Genomic DNA, 16,665 nt, shown 5'->3' with positions numbered 1-16,665 from the left:
AGAGGTTAGTAGATTTTACAGTTTCTCCTAATAGCTCTATCCATTTTCACTTTACATATTTCAAAACTATGGTATTAAGTGCTACAGGTCTAGAATTATTATCTGAACAACTGAACATTTTATCATTATCCAGTGATCCTCTTTATCCCCCCAAAAGGTTTTGCCTTAGTTAATTTAGCTACATCAGCTCCCCTCTGGTTAGTATTTGCATAGGATATCTATTCCAATCCTATCAGTGTCCTAATGTTTTAGCTTTGTCTCTCATACACAGAATATAGCTAGATTTTGTACTTTCATCAGTTGAAATGATCTATGCCTTTTAACTGGTGAGTTTAATCAACTTCTATTTATTGTAGTAACTGAGGAGTTGGCTGCCAAGATCAAAAGGACTTTTAAAAAAGTAGCTTCTTGTATCCTAGCTGTAACCTGGTAACTAACTCTAGTCAATTTCTAAACACTCTGCTTGCATTCACTCTCTTGTAAGAAGTTACCAAAAGTCCAATGATCTCCATGAGTGAATCTGAGCCGATACTATACAGTTATGGGGAAAGGTCAATTAATGCAAGGAACAGTGCACACAAGCCTAATCCATTTGATGTAAACCAATGCATTGCACACTTTCAGTTGCTCTGTATTCCTTCAGAAATGTGCATGCAAGTGATTCATTAGAACTATACTCTTCACAGAAACAAACCAATTCTCTTAGGCTCACTAGGGCATCTCCACTGGTAAAATTCAAAAACCAATCAAACTGAATAAGAAGCCCTCTTTGCAGACATTTACATGGAGAAAGAACATGATTCTTGACAATTCAGAGTAAATGAAGTGCAAATTATTCTCTTACAATATATATCAGAATTGAAGCTTAAATTGTGATTAAGAAAGAACCCACAGTTTAATCAGAAAAATTTATTTATTGGTAATTCCCATGAGCTCATATTTGATACATTTATAACATAGGATAACAAATTCAAAACTATTGCTAAGTTATAAATATGGAATTTATGCCGAATTTGCATTATTTAATTTTATTTTGAATTTGCATGTGTGCCTATATTTGAATATTTATAATATTCCAGAAAAAGCACAGTGGAATGTGCAAGACAGATTTATTTAGTGTAATGCTCTGAAATGTGTCAAAGTCTTCAACACTGTTCTTAGAGGCAAAATGGCAGAAATAACAAATGGGATGCAATAAGACCAACTGAATAATCTGTGAAGTCCAATACCTAAGGAAAGCTTTTCTGCCAATAAATATTTTACTAAAAGTTTGGACAAATATTTCTCTAAGCTTACAATGACATTGTATTAGGAGACATATACCATTAATTGGATTCTTCATTACAGTTTAATGGAAGACCAAATATTCCCATCTATACCTTTTTTTCCCCCCTAATCTCAGTGACTAAATATCTCATCTTATTTGGCACAGAATGTTGATATTAGCTTCCCAACTGCAAAACATGTTCTTTACACTGTTAAAATAGCTTGTCCCTAGAATGTAGTCTTTGTGGAGTTTCAACAATAAGATTCTGAACCTCACTGTATTTCGTGGCCCCTCTGATGCCCAGAGCAGTTGAGGAATGCAGTGTTCTAGTCCAGGGGTCCCCAACCTCTGGGATCAAGTGCCTGAGGATTTGAGGAGGAGCTGATAAAATAATAATAGAAATAAAGTGCACAATAAATGTAATGCACTTGAATCATCCCCACACCATCCCCAGTCCATGAGAAAATTGGCTTTCATGAAACCGGTCCCTAGTGCCAAAGAAGTTGGCAACCCCTGGTCTGCTGCTACTGCTGCTGCTGCTAAGTCGCTTCAGTCGTGTCCGACTCTGTGCGACCCCATAGACGGCAGCCCACCAGGCTCCACCGTCCCTGGGATTCTCCAGGCAAGAACGCTGGAGTGGGTTGCCATTTCCTTCTCCAATGCATGAAAGTGAAAAGTGAAAGTGAAGTCGCTCAGTCGTGTCCGACTCTTAACGACCCCATGGACGGCAGCCCACCAGGCTCCTCCATCCATGGGTTTTCCAGGCAAGGGTACTGCAGTGGGGTGCCATCTAGTCGACTTAATTTACAGTTAACCAGGGGCAATGCTCTTATGAAGTGAAACTGCTCCAGGGGGAGGCTGCTGCAGCAGACTGGACTCCACTTCTCTCCTGGATGAGGGCAGCATGTGCACTAACTGATCTAACCCCTCAGTCATGGACGTTTAGAACCTACAATCCTTCTCCAACCCCAAGACTGTGCTCTTCTAATCAGACCATTAGCTCTTGTATCAGCTCACTTGAAAAGAGGCTCATGAGTATTCAAAGTCCAGGCTATCTTGGGTGGCTCTGGCTGAAGAAAGTAAGCCTTTTATTTCTGTGTGCCATTATTAATTTCCTGTTTCATTTAATTTTTAAACAGAGAACAAGCAATGGCAATCCACTCAAATATCTCTGTACTGTACTAGTGTAAGAGTTCCATGGATTCTTTGGAATGTGACAACAGCCAATCATCAGAAAAATCAACAATCGATGTCTGACTTATCACCTCTGCCTTTCAGTCTCAGAGTTTATTTAGCCAAGGCTGCTTTCCTCATTAAGGACTCCCAGAATATCAAGAGGCTAATGAAATAACCAGCCAATAGTCTTTAGAAACCAAAAAGCAGACATGTGTAATTTATCAAAGCCATAATTAAGCATCATTTTAAAAACTGTTAATATTTATTTTTATTATGAAAGCAATGCATACTTGTAAAGAAAATTAAAATCCTTCAAAGAAACAGAGAAAGAAAATAAGTTACTAATTGAACTATTGATATTTTGGTATTTTTCTTCCATTCTTTGCCTTTTATGCTTAGATTTGAGAGGGATGGAAAGATGATTTGCCTCTCTCCTTCCACCCCCGCCCCTTTGCTCTCTCACATAATTGTTGTCAAACTGGGCCCATAACTGTCTCTTTTCCCCTTAACATTAAATCACTACCAATTTTCCATACTCTAAAAAGAACGTTTAAATGGTTTTGAAATAATCCCTCAAGTGGATGTACTGAGATTTCTTGAACCATTCACCTATACGTTGATCAGATTTTTCCAATTTGCTACACTTAAAAATAACTCCAAGTAACTTACAGATAATGGGAGCCTCCTAGGATGCCATTGTCATGTCACCCTCTGCTTTTTCCTCATGGCACTTCCACAATTTTCAGTAATGAATTATTTGTTTCCTGTCTACCTTTCCCACTCTATGAAGCCAGGGACCATGTCTACCTGGTTCCTCACAGTGCCTCCAGCACATAGCATATTGATGAGATATTCAATAAATATTTGTAAATAAATGAATAAATAAATGAGTGAATGATAAAAAGACATGTACAGGACTGTTTTTCAGTAAAATGCCAGAAAACAAATTGTGGGTCAAAGAAATACTGTCAATGTTCTCTGTTTATCTATTTTATTTCCAAAAGAATCATTTCAATTTACATTTCCATCAACAATGTATATGAATGATGGTATTTACCACACCTTTGTCAACACTGACTACTATCCTTTTTTTGTTTGGCGGCAGTGGTGATATATACCAAGTTGTTTTTTTCCATCTGAGAAATTAATTAGAGAAGCAAAAAGCTTTTCCTACATACAATTGAAATCTGCATTTCTTTAGTACCAGTGAAACTAAACTTTTTTCCTTAGTTTAGAAACTAAAAACTAATCTTTCTCCTTTCTGTAAACTAGCTTTGGTTCCATGTTGCAAGTTTTCTGGTCATAGCCTTTGTTTTTCTGCTCAATTCGCTGGAGTTCTTTTTCCAGGAAAGATGTCAGCCTTTTGTCTGTTTTATTTGTTGTGCATATTTTCATCAGTTTGACACATGCCTTTTCATTTATTTTTGGACAGATAAACATTTCTCATTTTTATGTAATCATAACTGTCGATATTTTCCTCTATTCAAATAGTCTCTTCCTTGGCTAAGATTCCCACATGAAAACTGCAGTGATCATTTAAATAATACTGCCAACTGTGAATTCAGATTAACTGGGTTCACAGACTCCTATGCATACAACTAAGCCCTAACCTGTTTAGAACTCTGGTTCTCACTTCTTTGCAAGCTTTGGCCAGTAGAAACCTAAGCAAGTTAGACTGGTCACAGCTCTCAGTACCCTCCCAGCTCTCATTAGACCCCCTTTTCAACCTCTCTGCTTTGTCAGTGGTACCATCTTGACTCCAGACTGGAAATCAGAGCTATACCTTTAACTTGACTATAGCCTTCATTTACTTTTGTGCTTCTTACATTCCTGCCATGCGAGAGTTTCTCATACCTCTGGGGTTCAACCTTCTGGTTGCCATTACAGGACCTCTACAAGGAGGCTCCCTAACCCTCCCCCAGGCCCGAACCTTCTCGGGGACTTGTGCCATGAGGATGCCACATCCACCCACAGTGCCTCCTTCCTTCTAAATTTTGTTGTTTGCTCATTGTTTAGTCCCGAAGTCATGTCTGACTCTTTGGGCCCCATGAACCGTAGCCTACCAGGCTCCTCTGTCCATGGGATTTCCCAGGCAAGAATACTGGAGTGGGCTGCCGTTTCCTCCGCCAGGGGATCTTCCCCACCCAGGGATGAAACCCGCGTCTCCTGAGAAGCCAGTTTCTTCCTAAGAACAAGCCACCTATTCCCAGAAGCCTTTCCAAACAGATCTCTCCTTTTTCTGGCCTGCTCCTCATCCTTTAGAAAGAAAAGGGCCTTAGAAAGCAACCTGTTTAAGTCTCCCATTTTACAGAGGGGGGGTGGACCTGCCAAATCATTGGTTCCTCCCCACTCCCCACCTGTCTATACTACATAGTTCTGCACTTTTACCATCATGAACTTGAGGCTGAAGATGGTGACCTTGGCTTTTGGGGATTTGTCTGGGCTCTAATCTCCTCCAACTGCCAGCACTAGGCAGAGGTCATAATACTTACTCCACAAAGTTTGCTGATTAGACCTAAACTGTTACCTAAACAGATGAACTTTTCTCTATTTTTAAAATGTATTCCAATAAAGGTATGACATTTTAAAGACATTATTGATATTCAAATCATTTTCAAACAAAACCCATCTTCTTTATTAAATATCTAAAACACCAAATTATTCCGCTCTACTGTAAGTTCTGTGAGAGTAAAGATGACACATCTCTCCTGGAATATAATGGGCAGCTTCGCAAAATTTCATTTCACGAATGACAGATAGAAGAGGTGACTATTCTTTAATGTCATTTCATACTACTTAAGTTGATGACAGATATCTAGAAAAGACAAGCTCTAACATTCTTATTGCCACGTAACAGCACTAGTCTAAAATTACTATTAAGAAAATCTAATTCCAAATAGCTTTTTATACCACCTTGAGAACTTTGAGCTTGTCTGGGATGCCAGCAACATATTTGCCATCCGGGCAAAGATGTTAATTTATCATGGTGAATTTCTCCCCCTCTCCTGGGAAATACACGTGTGCAGGGCAGGAGGCAATAACAGCTCTTAGCATCCTTGGCTAATTGAAGCTGCGCCTGTGAGAATCCAGTGGCCTACAGCTTGAGGGACCAGAAGGACCGTACCACTGCCTAAACTGATCCATTCACTGGCTGCCTCGCCCTGTACCACATGCCAGTCTTGTTGTCCTGCTTCACTGCATGAGGGAAGGAGTGGAACATGGGCACCTGAGCCATGAGCAGGCTCATGCACTATGGACTTCCTACCAAGACATGGCTGTGCCAAAATAGAGCCACCTTGGGAATTCCCTGGCACTCCAGTGGTTAGGACTTGGTGCTTTCACTGACAAAGCCTGGGTTCGATCCCTGGCTAGGGAACTAAGATCTCAGAAGCCACACAGCCAAAAATAAAGCCACCTTTAAACAAAAGGAAAAGAAAAGGAAGTCTTTACTACAAGTATTAAAAAGGAGTGACCACAAAGAAGACAAAAGAGAGAGAAAGCTATGCTCCATAGAAATGCCATATTTCCTGTAAGTGATAACCTAGTGGATTTCCTGTAAGTGATAACCTAGTGGATTCTAGGTGAAAATTAATTACTCTTCCCCTATGACTCCTGCAAAATGTAAAGATGCTAAATGTCTAAGATGCACCATGAATATGATGATCAGATTCTCTGACTTGGGTAGCTGAGGAAGCTGATCTTCTCCCGCCACCAACTGCCACCCTAGTGTGCCAGCCAGCACAGTGCCCGGGGGAAGAATGAGCCTGGTGCAGTTTCTCAATGCCCAGTTCTGAGGTCCTCCCACAGACTCAGGGATGCACTAGAGTTGGCTACAAACAGAGGGAATTTGGCCTGAGAAAAAGCCTGCAGGATCTGGGAGTCAGAAGAACTGATCAGCAACCACGTTTTGATACATTTTCAAAAACAGTCTTGGGAATTCTCGAATGAGCAGGATTTCGCTCTGGCCCCTAAACAACATATTCGCACACAGAGGCATGAAATGCAATTTCTAGGTTTTTTTTTTTAAAAAACAAATACGGTTCTTAATAAACTGGTGCCTTTTGCCAGCCAAGCACTCTCTCTTTGTCCTCTCCAGGCAGCGTGATGGCAGCCGTTTGCACTCAGCAGTTATATATCACCCGAGCACTTCTAGAATGTAGCAGTGGGAGCACAATTCATGTCTTGGCTTGCAGCCTCCGTGGCCTCTCATGCCGGCCTCCCCCCCACCATGGACAGATGTAGTGAGTCAGAAGGTGTCCCTTGTCGCCACTGATGGTTCCTCCTGACACTTATTCACCAGGCCCCCAGTGTATTCCCACTCTGCTCAGCTTTGCAGTGATTCCTGCCTTGGCAATGAGACGCCCCTTTGCCAACCAGCCACCAGACCTTCTCCTGGTGAGCATAAAGCTTCAGGGAGGTAGAATTCTATTTCTCTCCCAATGGCTGCGGCAACCCTGGTCCAATCACTCATTCAAACACATGTGTAAAAACGACTGGAAACGGCGATAATGTAGGTGATAATAACACCAGTGAGCATCCATGGAGTGTTCACTTTGTGGTAATGACTCACATGAAATACCTCACTGTGCTTTTGCAAAAAAAAAAAAAAAAAAAACCTTGCTCATGGAGTTGCCGTCGACAGAGCAAGGGCTGTGGAATCAGCCCAGGCTGGAGCAAGATCCTTGCTATGTCACTAAAGAGTCCAATGACCTTGAGAAAGTCCTTCAACCACTTTGGGCTTCTGTCTCATCTGATAAATAGGGAGACTTCTGCCCACTCTGCCTTCTTGCTACCGACAGTGCAACTTTACAGAGACATAGCAGAGATAAGGGATGGCAAAGCTCACCAGGAACCAGAATGCACTAACCACACAGATAAGGCTGGGACAGGCTCGGGTCCAAGGTCATGCAGCTGGTTCACGGCTAACCTGGAACTGAGGCCCAGGCGTCAGAACTCCCAGGCCAAACAGACGGAGCTGCTGTTCTGCTCAGCTCAGTGGACCACAGAGCCCACCAGCAGCTGGCATGGAAGGCTGTTCCACACAGGAACTCCCCACGGCTGACTTTCTGTCTCATGAGACCAGCTCCTCGGCCTCATGCATCACAACCAGCACAGATGTTTCTATCTCTAAATTTGCAACATACACACACACTCTCAGTGTCACACGCTTGTGTACACCTTCTCTCACACAGATTATCAGAATTCACAGAACTGGTCCTGTAAGCAGTCAGCATCCTGGGAAATTCTGGAACCCTCCGGCTATGACTACTCTTTAAGATGACGATTTCTGGAGGTGGGTAGGAATTAAGGAAATAAAGTGCCTTGGGGTAGCCACATGTTTCTCTAGCAAATTTTACTTCATTTTGGTGAATATCAGAAGATCCAAGTAACTCCGACTCTTTAGAAAGTGATTCTTCCTTTATTAGACTAGATGGCACTGTGGTATCACCCTTTTGATGACCAAGGAAATCGTATTTCATGTCAAATAATTTTGCTTCCACTGGGGACTGTCCAAGAGGCTAAGCCCTCCCCTTTGAGGGGTCCTCGTTATCCTATGGAAATTTTCTGAAGGAATCTGCCAGAGGACAGTGGCCATCAAATACACAAGATCACAATGACAATAATGTGTGTTTACACACTATGTCACACTACCTGTCCAAAGGGATTTTAAAAGGCACATGTGCATTGTGGAACTCCAGAGAGGGCCGGGCCATAGTAGCCAAGACTTCGTTTTTTCCTCCTCTGCCACAGCCATGGCTGTGGAATTCGATTTTTGCCCTCAAGAGTTTTTTTTTTATATCAGCACCTTTCACTACACCTACAGGCTCCATTAGCAAGAGGAATTATTTTCAATATTGCCAAATTGCTTGTGAACATCTTAAACCCTAAAGTCTTGTGGTGACAATGGCTTACACAATTCTCACAGTGGATTGAGGTGGCAGCCTTCCTAGGGTCAAGGTTCTCTTAGGAGGTTGGGAACAGAGGAGGTTAGTGCTGGAAGGGAAATGGAAGTTCAACAGATTCTCCCAGAATTCCAGCATTCAGAAAGGACACTGTAAACTGACGGATGGGAAAGTGAGTAGCGGGTGAGGTTTCCTCTAAATCTCAATGATGACCAGAAAGTTGGAGGGCTCTATTCGTCTGGGGCTGGACAGAAAAACCCACATTGGCTGTCGCATTCCGAGAGGTACCAACAAAAGGTGATAATGTTTGGAGCAGAGCAGCCCTCACCATGAGAAGGGAATGGGGAATCTGTCCAGGGAAGCAGCCTCTGTAGCAGCAGCAATCTCCTGTGGTCAGCTCAGTGGAGAGACAGAGAGCATGGCCATGTCAACTAAACTCACCTTATCCATTCCCGGCATCCCCTGCAGCAGCCCTCTCTGTTTTATAGAGAGCAGCAGAATGGGAGCCCTGACTGGGGCAACTGCACCCCAAAGAGTCCTTCCTACTCCCCACTTTATGACATTCCCTGACCTCCAGCAACCAGGCATTGCAGCTGGCTGGAGGAAAATGCCCTCGCTTCAAAAGTGACTGGCTTTTCATAAAACAGCTCTTTCAGCATCAGCCATAGGTTCCCAGCAAGTGGACTGGCAGCGCCCTGCTCTAGGGCTCGAATTTGTAAATCAGGAGAGGTTTCTCAAGACTGAGCCCCACACGGGATCCGCAGCAGCGTCCCAACCCGCCCTTCAGCCCGCGAGATGGCCCTTACACTCGCAAAGCGCAGGGGATGCCCCGCGTGCAGCCAGTAACCAGGGGCGCAAGCTGGGTACTGGGTGTCCACAAACAGCCACAGAGGGACATTTATTCGCCCAAAGAGAGTAGAGCCAGCGGAAAGAAAGGAGGAGCGAGGCGACAAAAGTATGGAAGGAAGAGGGAAAAACACACACACACAGAAAAGGTTAAAGAAAGGACGGGAAGCAAAGTGAGAAAGGAAAACGGAGGGAGAAGGAAAGAGCAAGCGGCCAGGAGCTGACAAGATCCCAAGCAAGAGAAAGAGAGGCGAATAGACGAAGCGAAGGGAAAGGCCGGGGAGGAGGGGGAAGAATGCGGGATCGTCAAAGAAGAGAAAGGCAGCTTGGGAACCTGGGCGCGGAGAAAAGAGAGAGGCTGGAGGGACTCAGGCACGCTACACGGAGAGCGCGGCTCTTTCCGGCGCTCCAGTGAGGAATCGACATTCTGTACCCTGTCCCGGCGGCTGCCGGGGGTAGGGGGTGGCGGGAGGGGGGCTCGTCCCGGGCCTCCCAGCCGCTTCCCCCCGCGCACTCTGAGCCGCCAACCAGGCCAACCCGTGTGCAGACATAGGAGCCGTCCCGGGTAGGAATAGACAAGCTTCCTGCGGCCGCCACAGCGCCGTGCTCCCATGCGCCAGGGCGCCAGGCGCCTGCCCAGCCCAGCTCGGGCGCCACTGCAGGGACGCCGAGGTGCTCCCTGGGTCACCCGCACCAGTCGGCCGCGCCTTCCGATCCTCTGCCGGGTCAGCGCCCCACTCGGCTCGGGGGGCCCTGATCGGCCGCGGGCGCGCACTCACCTGGACGGTCTCAGCCTGGCATCGCGCTTGCCGTCCACCACGGCGGGCACGCAGCTGGTGAGCTCGGTCCAGTCGGCGTGCAGTCCGCAGCTCCAGCCCGTGGAGAACCTGGAGAAGAGCCAGGTCTCCCGCTTACCAGGCCGATGGCAAGTGCATTTCTTCTGACCCACGCGGCACTCACACGGCTGCTCCAGCTGGATGTTGCGCACCAGGTGGCGGCCGAAAGTGGTGCCTCCGGTCTTTTGGATGTGCAGGAACACGATCAGGTCATCGCCCTTGATGTCGAAGTCTACCTTGCGCAGAAGGTCGCCGCGGCTGAAATTGTAACGGGGCACGAACCTGGCGGAGCTCTCATCCTCCGAGCGGTACGGGTCCGGCAGCGGGGAGCTGAACGCCTGCAGACGGAGGAGCTGGCATTCTGTGCCGGGGCACACGTATTGGAGGACGATCACCGCAAATAGGAAGAGCATCACCAAAGCCAGCAGCAGCTTGTTGGATTTCTCATCCATGTTCCCGACGCTGGGGGAAACCCAAGCTCCTTACGTCAATCCCGCAGCTCAGCCCGCGCTCGCCGCGCGCCCGCACCGCCCCCTCCCCTGGCGCCGCGGTTGCTCCCCTTTCCCCCTCCCTTCGGCACCGAGTACTCCACCGCGGCGGCGGCGGCGGCGGCGGCGGCGGCGCCCTTCCCCGCTTCCTTCCTTCCCGGCAGGCTCAGCGCTGTGGCTTCTGCCGCACACCCCTCCTCCCCCCCACCCCATCGACTCCTTACCGCTGGCCGCCTGCCCTCTCCCCGCACCGGAGCTCTCTGGAGAGGCTTCGCGGGGTTTCGTACCAGTGGGACCCCGCCTGCCCCGGTTGCCCCACTCCCCAACTCATACCACGGGTCCGAGCCTCCGCTCATCTCGTTCCACTCTCGGTGGCTCCGTGGTTCCCATCCCCATCCCGCTTCGCCCACCGGACTCTCCCCGGGGCTTCTGCCCCCAGTCCCTTTGGCGCGCACGCCGCCACCTCCTCGCCTGCCCAATCTCGGGCTCCTTCACCGTGCGCCTCCGAAGCCCTGCTCTTGCCCGCACCGGGTTGCCCATCTTGGGGCCGCCTCGAGGGAGCTCAGAGCCCGGCGTTCGGAGTTCCCCTGGGGGAATGGGGTCCGCGAGCAACCCGACTTGCTAGCTGAGACGCTGCGCTAAGGGTGCCCGCGGAAGCGCGGGGAAGGAGCCGCAGCGTAGCCAAACGCACGCCGCTCCCCTCCAGAGCCGCGAGCCCGGCCGCCGCGGGCCAGCCGGAACTTTGCGCCCTTTCCTCTCCTCGCGGTTGCTTTCCTTTCCCGCACCGTTCCCGCGCGCCCTGGCCCGGAAGCGCGAGTCCCGCTTTCGCCTAAAACGTACCTGGCTAGGGGACCGAAAATCTTGGAGAATATCGCGCCGAGCACGTGCTTCAGAGAGTGGCCCAGGGCGGCCAGGCCCCGGGTGAGCAGGGCCCGGCAGAGGGAGCCCAGGTCCCAGCGTCTCCTGAGGTCGTGCATCCGCCTGCGGCGGCCTCGGAGCAGTAGCGCGAAGAGAGGGGCGCGCGCGGCTCCCGCCAGAGAAGAAGAAGCCTTTAGGGGCTCGTCCAGGCGCGGCTGGGAGTTGAATCCGCGAGACACACCCCTAGGAGGGCCCGCGCGGACTGAGGCGGCGACTGATCCGGGCCGGCTTGCTGCCAATTCGGCCTCTACTCTGGAATGCCGGCGGGGACAGGTGGTGCGGGCGGGCTCTCCTCGCTCCAGTTGCAACGGCGGCCCGAGCGCCCGGGCTGCACACGCAGGCAGTGCCATTCCCCCCTTCAGGCAACTCAGGGTACTAAGGGTCAGGAGCGAGCTTGAATTTATGTAATAATGCCTCACGCCTAAGAGTTCAAACCACTTAAGCAAAAGACCTGGGTTTTCTACTGTTTGGGGGAACGGAGATCACTCTAGTGAGCACATCACTACACTTTGGCTCGTAATTTCAGCCTCCCCTAAAATAGCAAAGGCGCAAATTGGACCTTTTCCCTCTCTCCTTGCCAATTTCCATTCTCCAACGGAAGCAGGGGCATTTTCTGAAAAGGTAAGTCAGCATGAAGGAAAAAGCATGACCAAAAAAAAACGTTTCAGAATGAGAATTTGAGCTTTTTTAGAGCAGGGACTGGTCCTTACTTCCCTATTCTTTCTCAGTCCCCAGCATCAAGCCCCGTGCCTACAGGAAGGCTTCACTCATAAGATTCGTTAAAAGAAAGGCACATGATTAAATACTACATGGGGGGGTGCATCTAATCCAAGGTGGTGTGACAAATGAGGAAGCAGGCCCAGAGAGGGAAAGGAATGTGCCCAAGGTCACACAGCAGAGCCTGAGGGTTTGAACCCAGGAAGCCATCCATTTCCTAACACCACCTCTTTTAATAAACAGGTGCAGAGCACCCTCAAGCCAAGTGTCCCGAAAGGTTCTATTCCACTGCAGGACCAGCACTGTAAGGATTGGCAAGGGAAGAAGGAATGTCCCTTTAGAACAAGGTCCCAGGACTCAGGACTCTGACTATTCCCATCTGATTGATCAGGTATTGGAAACTGGTATTTCTGTGAATGAGTGTCCACTGGTGTCCAGGCCCACCTCTGCAGAAGGAACTCGGGCTGGCAGTGGTGTCTCAGAACAGTGTTGTTGGGGAGGTGGGGGCCCATGAGCTGAGTCCTAGGGGTGGCAGTAGGTCCCTCCAGAGACAGGCGCTCCCAGGATCTCCCTTAGAACATTTGATCCCTTGCTGAGCTCTGTTCATCCCTCGTCTATTCTCTCTGTGCAGTAAGGCAGTGAACACTGGTCTCCAGACCTGAGATTCTGTCATTTGCTTGCTGGGCAGCCTTGGGATTATGACTTGCCCCTCCTGAGCCTCAGTTTCCTCTGCTGTAAAATAGAACTAATTCATTTCTGACCATCTGGATCACTGTGAGGATGGCCTTTGATGTTGATGTTTAGTCTCTACATCCGACTCTTTGCGACCCCATGGGCTGTAGCCCACCAGACTCTTCTCTCCATGGGATTTCTCCAGGCAAGAATACTGGAGCGGGTTGCCATATCCTCCTCTAGGGGATCTTCCTGACCCAGAGTTTGAACCCCGATCTCTTACATCTCCTGCATTGCAGGTGGATTCTTCACTGCTGAGCCACCAAGGCTTCCCAGGGATGGGTTTGGGCAATTTCAAATGAGGCAGTGTTTACCTCCTGCTCTAAGCTCACATGTGCCAACTGAGTCATAGGCCAGTGAAGGCAGAGGCCCTTCTCAGGCAATTTCACAGCTGTGCCCCTTGCCCTTACCTCCTTCCCAGACATCCCCAGTCCTGGTTGGACTTCCTTGTGGCCCCCAAGCTACTGGGGACAGTGAGAGTCCCTTAGTCCGGCGGCAAGCATGAGGGATTCTTGAGAATCCTGCATTTCAGGCATTTCACCTATCTGGGGATCCCACATCTGGGGAGGGATGGGGGGGATCAGCTGATGGATGAAGGAGTCAGACTAAGGAGTCAGATGGCCTCCCAGAGAGCTCCCCAGATGCCCCCAGGCTTGTGGGACACATGTGCAAGGGCAGGTGAGGGGAGAGCCAGGGGAGCCATGAGGATGGCTGAGGAGCTCAACTTGCCAGTTGTCCCTGCCTGCTCCCAGGCCACCCATTCGACTCCTTTGGTCTCTTCAGTAGGTGGCTCTCTTCATGGTGACATATGAGAACCACCTCCTGCCCACCAGTACATTCAATGGGTCCCCAGAGAAACACTTCTAGAACACAGTGGGTCACACATTCATGCCCCCAGTGACTCTTAAGAACTCTGGAGTTCCTGCTCTAAGAGAGATCAGTGGGACTGGAACATGGGAAGGTGCCTTGGATGGGGGTGGGGGACTGGTAACCAGTATAGGAAACAGTCAGGATTTACTCATTTAGGTCATAAAGAAGGACACATGCACACAGTCAGTCTGATTCTCAGAGGAAGGGGCAGTCAGGTTGGTAGTTTTGCTCTGCACAAAGAAGGAACAGGATGAGACTGTGAAGTCCAGCTTCTGAGATGGGATGTGTGTGCTCATCCACTTAGTCATGTCCAACTCTGTGACCCCATGGACTGTAGCATGCCAGGCTCCTCTGTCCATGGGATTCTCCAAGGCAAGAATACTGGAGGGGGTTGCCATTTCCTCCTCCAGGGGATCTTCCCGACCCAGGGGTCAAACTCACGTCTCCTGAGTGTCCTGCATTGGCAGGCAGATTCTTTACCACTGAGCAACCTGAGTGTATTTTAGTGTGACTATATACATCGGCTCCCTGGAGGGTATTTGCATTTCTACAACTTTCCTCTACCCTTATCCTGTAAGAAAAATAAAGAAATGACTCTCTTGTGGTGGATTTCATACATCTGGGTTCCTAAAAGTGGGAAGAAACTGTCTGTGGGGGAGTAGGGAACAAGTCTCAGAGGACTGTTCCTGGGGTGAAGAGGCTCCCTGCTAAGAAGAGGGAATTTGTCCCGTGTGTGTCCTGAGAGCTATGTTCTCCTGAGGCCATGCCTTGGCCTTCGTAGGACATTCCAAGACCTCTTGCAATGCTGGGCTGGGCCCATCTTCCAGGAACTGGTTCCCCCTAGGAATTGAGTAACAAAGATCCTGATACTCTAGAAGGGCTTCCCAGATGGTGCTAGTGGTAAAGAATCCACCTGCAATGCAGGAGACATAAGAGATGCAGGTTCTATCCCTGTGTCAGGAATGGCAACCAACTCCAGTATTCTTGCCTGGAGAATGTCTTGCCAGGACAGAGGAGCCTGGTGGGCTACAGTCCATGGGGTCTCAAAGAGTCAAACACAACTGAAGTGACTTATCATGCATGCTCATACTCTGAAATCAGCCCTCTTTTGGAGATTGTGGTGAGGGACAGGTCTATGGTTTTGCATCTTCTTCCTTAGGGCAGCCTGAGTGGTGGTCTGTGTATGTATTTGGGATTCAGGACTTGGAACATGAGGAGGACTCTGCAATCTGAGCAGGGCTTCTGGTTGTCTCCACAGTGAGCCATTCTTTTCATTATTTATCCAGAACCTTATCCTCCCATGGTTTCCACAAAATGTTGCCGATTCTGGGAGCATAAAGGTCAGGCTGGCTTGCATACTAAGCAGTGTGCTCCCAAATACGAATTTGGTTGCTGGTGTCTGAGAGGAGAGCAGGAGGTGGTTGAGAGAGCCCTGGCCTGGGAGTCCAGAGACTTGGGTTGCCGAGAACAGGACCCTGTATGACCATGAGGAAGACACCTGTTCGATCTTGGGCTCAGTTGCCCTATTCGTAAGAAGTCACAGTCGGTGTTGTCCCTAAGGGCATTGTCCTGCTCTAATATGGTAAGTCACTTGCTTTTCTTGTCTTCTTCAAGGGCCAGAGTGCTGCCAAACTCTCAGTGCCTCCTCGCAGGGCAGAGCCCAGTCCTTCCTGCTTTCTGTAACAGTCACATGGTGCGGAACCATTAGGCAATCAGCAGCTGGACTTGTCCTGAGCCTGTGTAACAGGGGTAACAGCAGGGTCCCCTGTTCAAATTGAAACAGAAACAGTGGAAACTTAATGTCAAATAAAGTGCTGGCGAATAACTGAAGTAAATAAATTTATTTTTAAAAGTGCTGGCATTCTTTATAGAATATAAAACACTAAGAAAATATGCTTTCCCATTACCCCGAGCATTGCCTCAAAGCTGTCTTTCCAGCTGTCGCTAATTTAAAAAAAAAAAAAGCTCATACTCTCAATTATAGGTGATTTTTGTCACCAAGATTGAAAACATGCAAACTGTTGTCACTTCATTGCTGTTTTTCTGCATCTCTCCAAACTGAATGAACAGCATTGCTTCATGAAAGCACTGCTCTGAAATTTGACTTTAATATTCTAAACAGGTTCGGTGTGTTATAGACAGCACTCTCAATGGTTGTCTATTTTTCTCCCATGAAGCACTGAATTATTTGTTTAGCCTTTAAAAAAACACATGGGGTTGAAGGAATCAAAAGAGGAGGAGGATGTCAGGGTGATGTGTATGCTGAATGAACGCGTGCTGCAAAGGCAAGAGAAAGAAGCACTGGATCAGGGTTCATGGTCAACTGTGAACATCAGACCCATGGCCGCCCTTCTCCTGATGAGAACTGCCCACCATTTCCCCAACAGTGACACCCCCATTTCTCACCGACAGCCTTTGGAGGAGTCTGTCCAGGCAGGACTTTGAAAGCCATGGTGAGCCAAGGCCTGGCAACCACCAGGGGCAGCAGGTCAGACTCCACTCCTGATACAGTCATGTTGCTTATTTGGGCCTCAGTCTCCACTCATAAAATAGCCTGACCAGGTACCCTCCAAAAACTGGCTTAGGGGTAGAATAAAGAGGAAGCCAATCTCAAATGAGTTTATTTTAAAAAGGAAAGGGCACAGGTTTGGAGAGCACCTTGCCCTGGGGTTTCATCAGGGCTCTCTGAGCTGTCTCAGAGCCTCAGTTTTCCATTCCATGAAAATGGAATATAACAACCTCACTTGGTTGTAATATGAGTTCACTAAAACAATCTATGGGAGGTATTCAGTTGAGTTCCTGGAAAGAGTACACCTTGTGTAAATGTCCATTTCTCTTCACTTTCGACTGAATATCTTTGGTTTGAGCTCTTGGTTTATATTTCCCACAACAGTAACATACACATATTTAAT

At 48.2% G+C, this 16,665-nt stretch overlaps 1 protein-coding gene across 2 annotated transcripts in view; it reads right to left on the bottom strand.

Annotated features, from left to right (window-relative positions):
• The window catches only part of HS6ST2 (heparan sulfate 6-O-sulfotransferase 2), a 272,610-nt gene extending 260,581 nt beyond the window's left edge, over positions 1–12,029 (bottom strand). The window contains exons 1-2 of one of the 2 annotated variants that reach the window (XM_070365860.1): positions 11,357–12,029; positions 9,972–10,490 (exon numbers count right to left, since the gene is read on the bottom strand). In XM_070365860.1, coding sequence (XP_070221961.1) covers positions 9,972–10,490; positions 11,357–11,784 — 947 coding nt within the window. In that variant the 5' untranslated portion in view covers positions 11,785–12,029. The remainder of the gene's footprint in view (positions 1–9,971; positions 10,491–11,356) is intronic. The other variant, XM_070365861.1, reaches the window with a different exon arrangement.
• Between the last annotated feature and the right edge of the window lie 4,636 nt (positions 12,030–16,665).

This window comes from Bos mutus, chromosome X (assembly GCF_027580195.1).
Source record: "Bos mutus isolate GX-2022 chromosome X, NWIPB_WYAK_1.1, whole genome shotgun sequence".
Classification (NCBI taxonomy): Eukaryota; Metazoa; Chordata; class Mammalia; order Artiodactyla; family Bovidae; genus Bos; species Bos mutus.
Note: the sequence above shows the minus strand (reverse complement) of the source record. Positions and strands in the feature narration are given on the sequence as shown.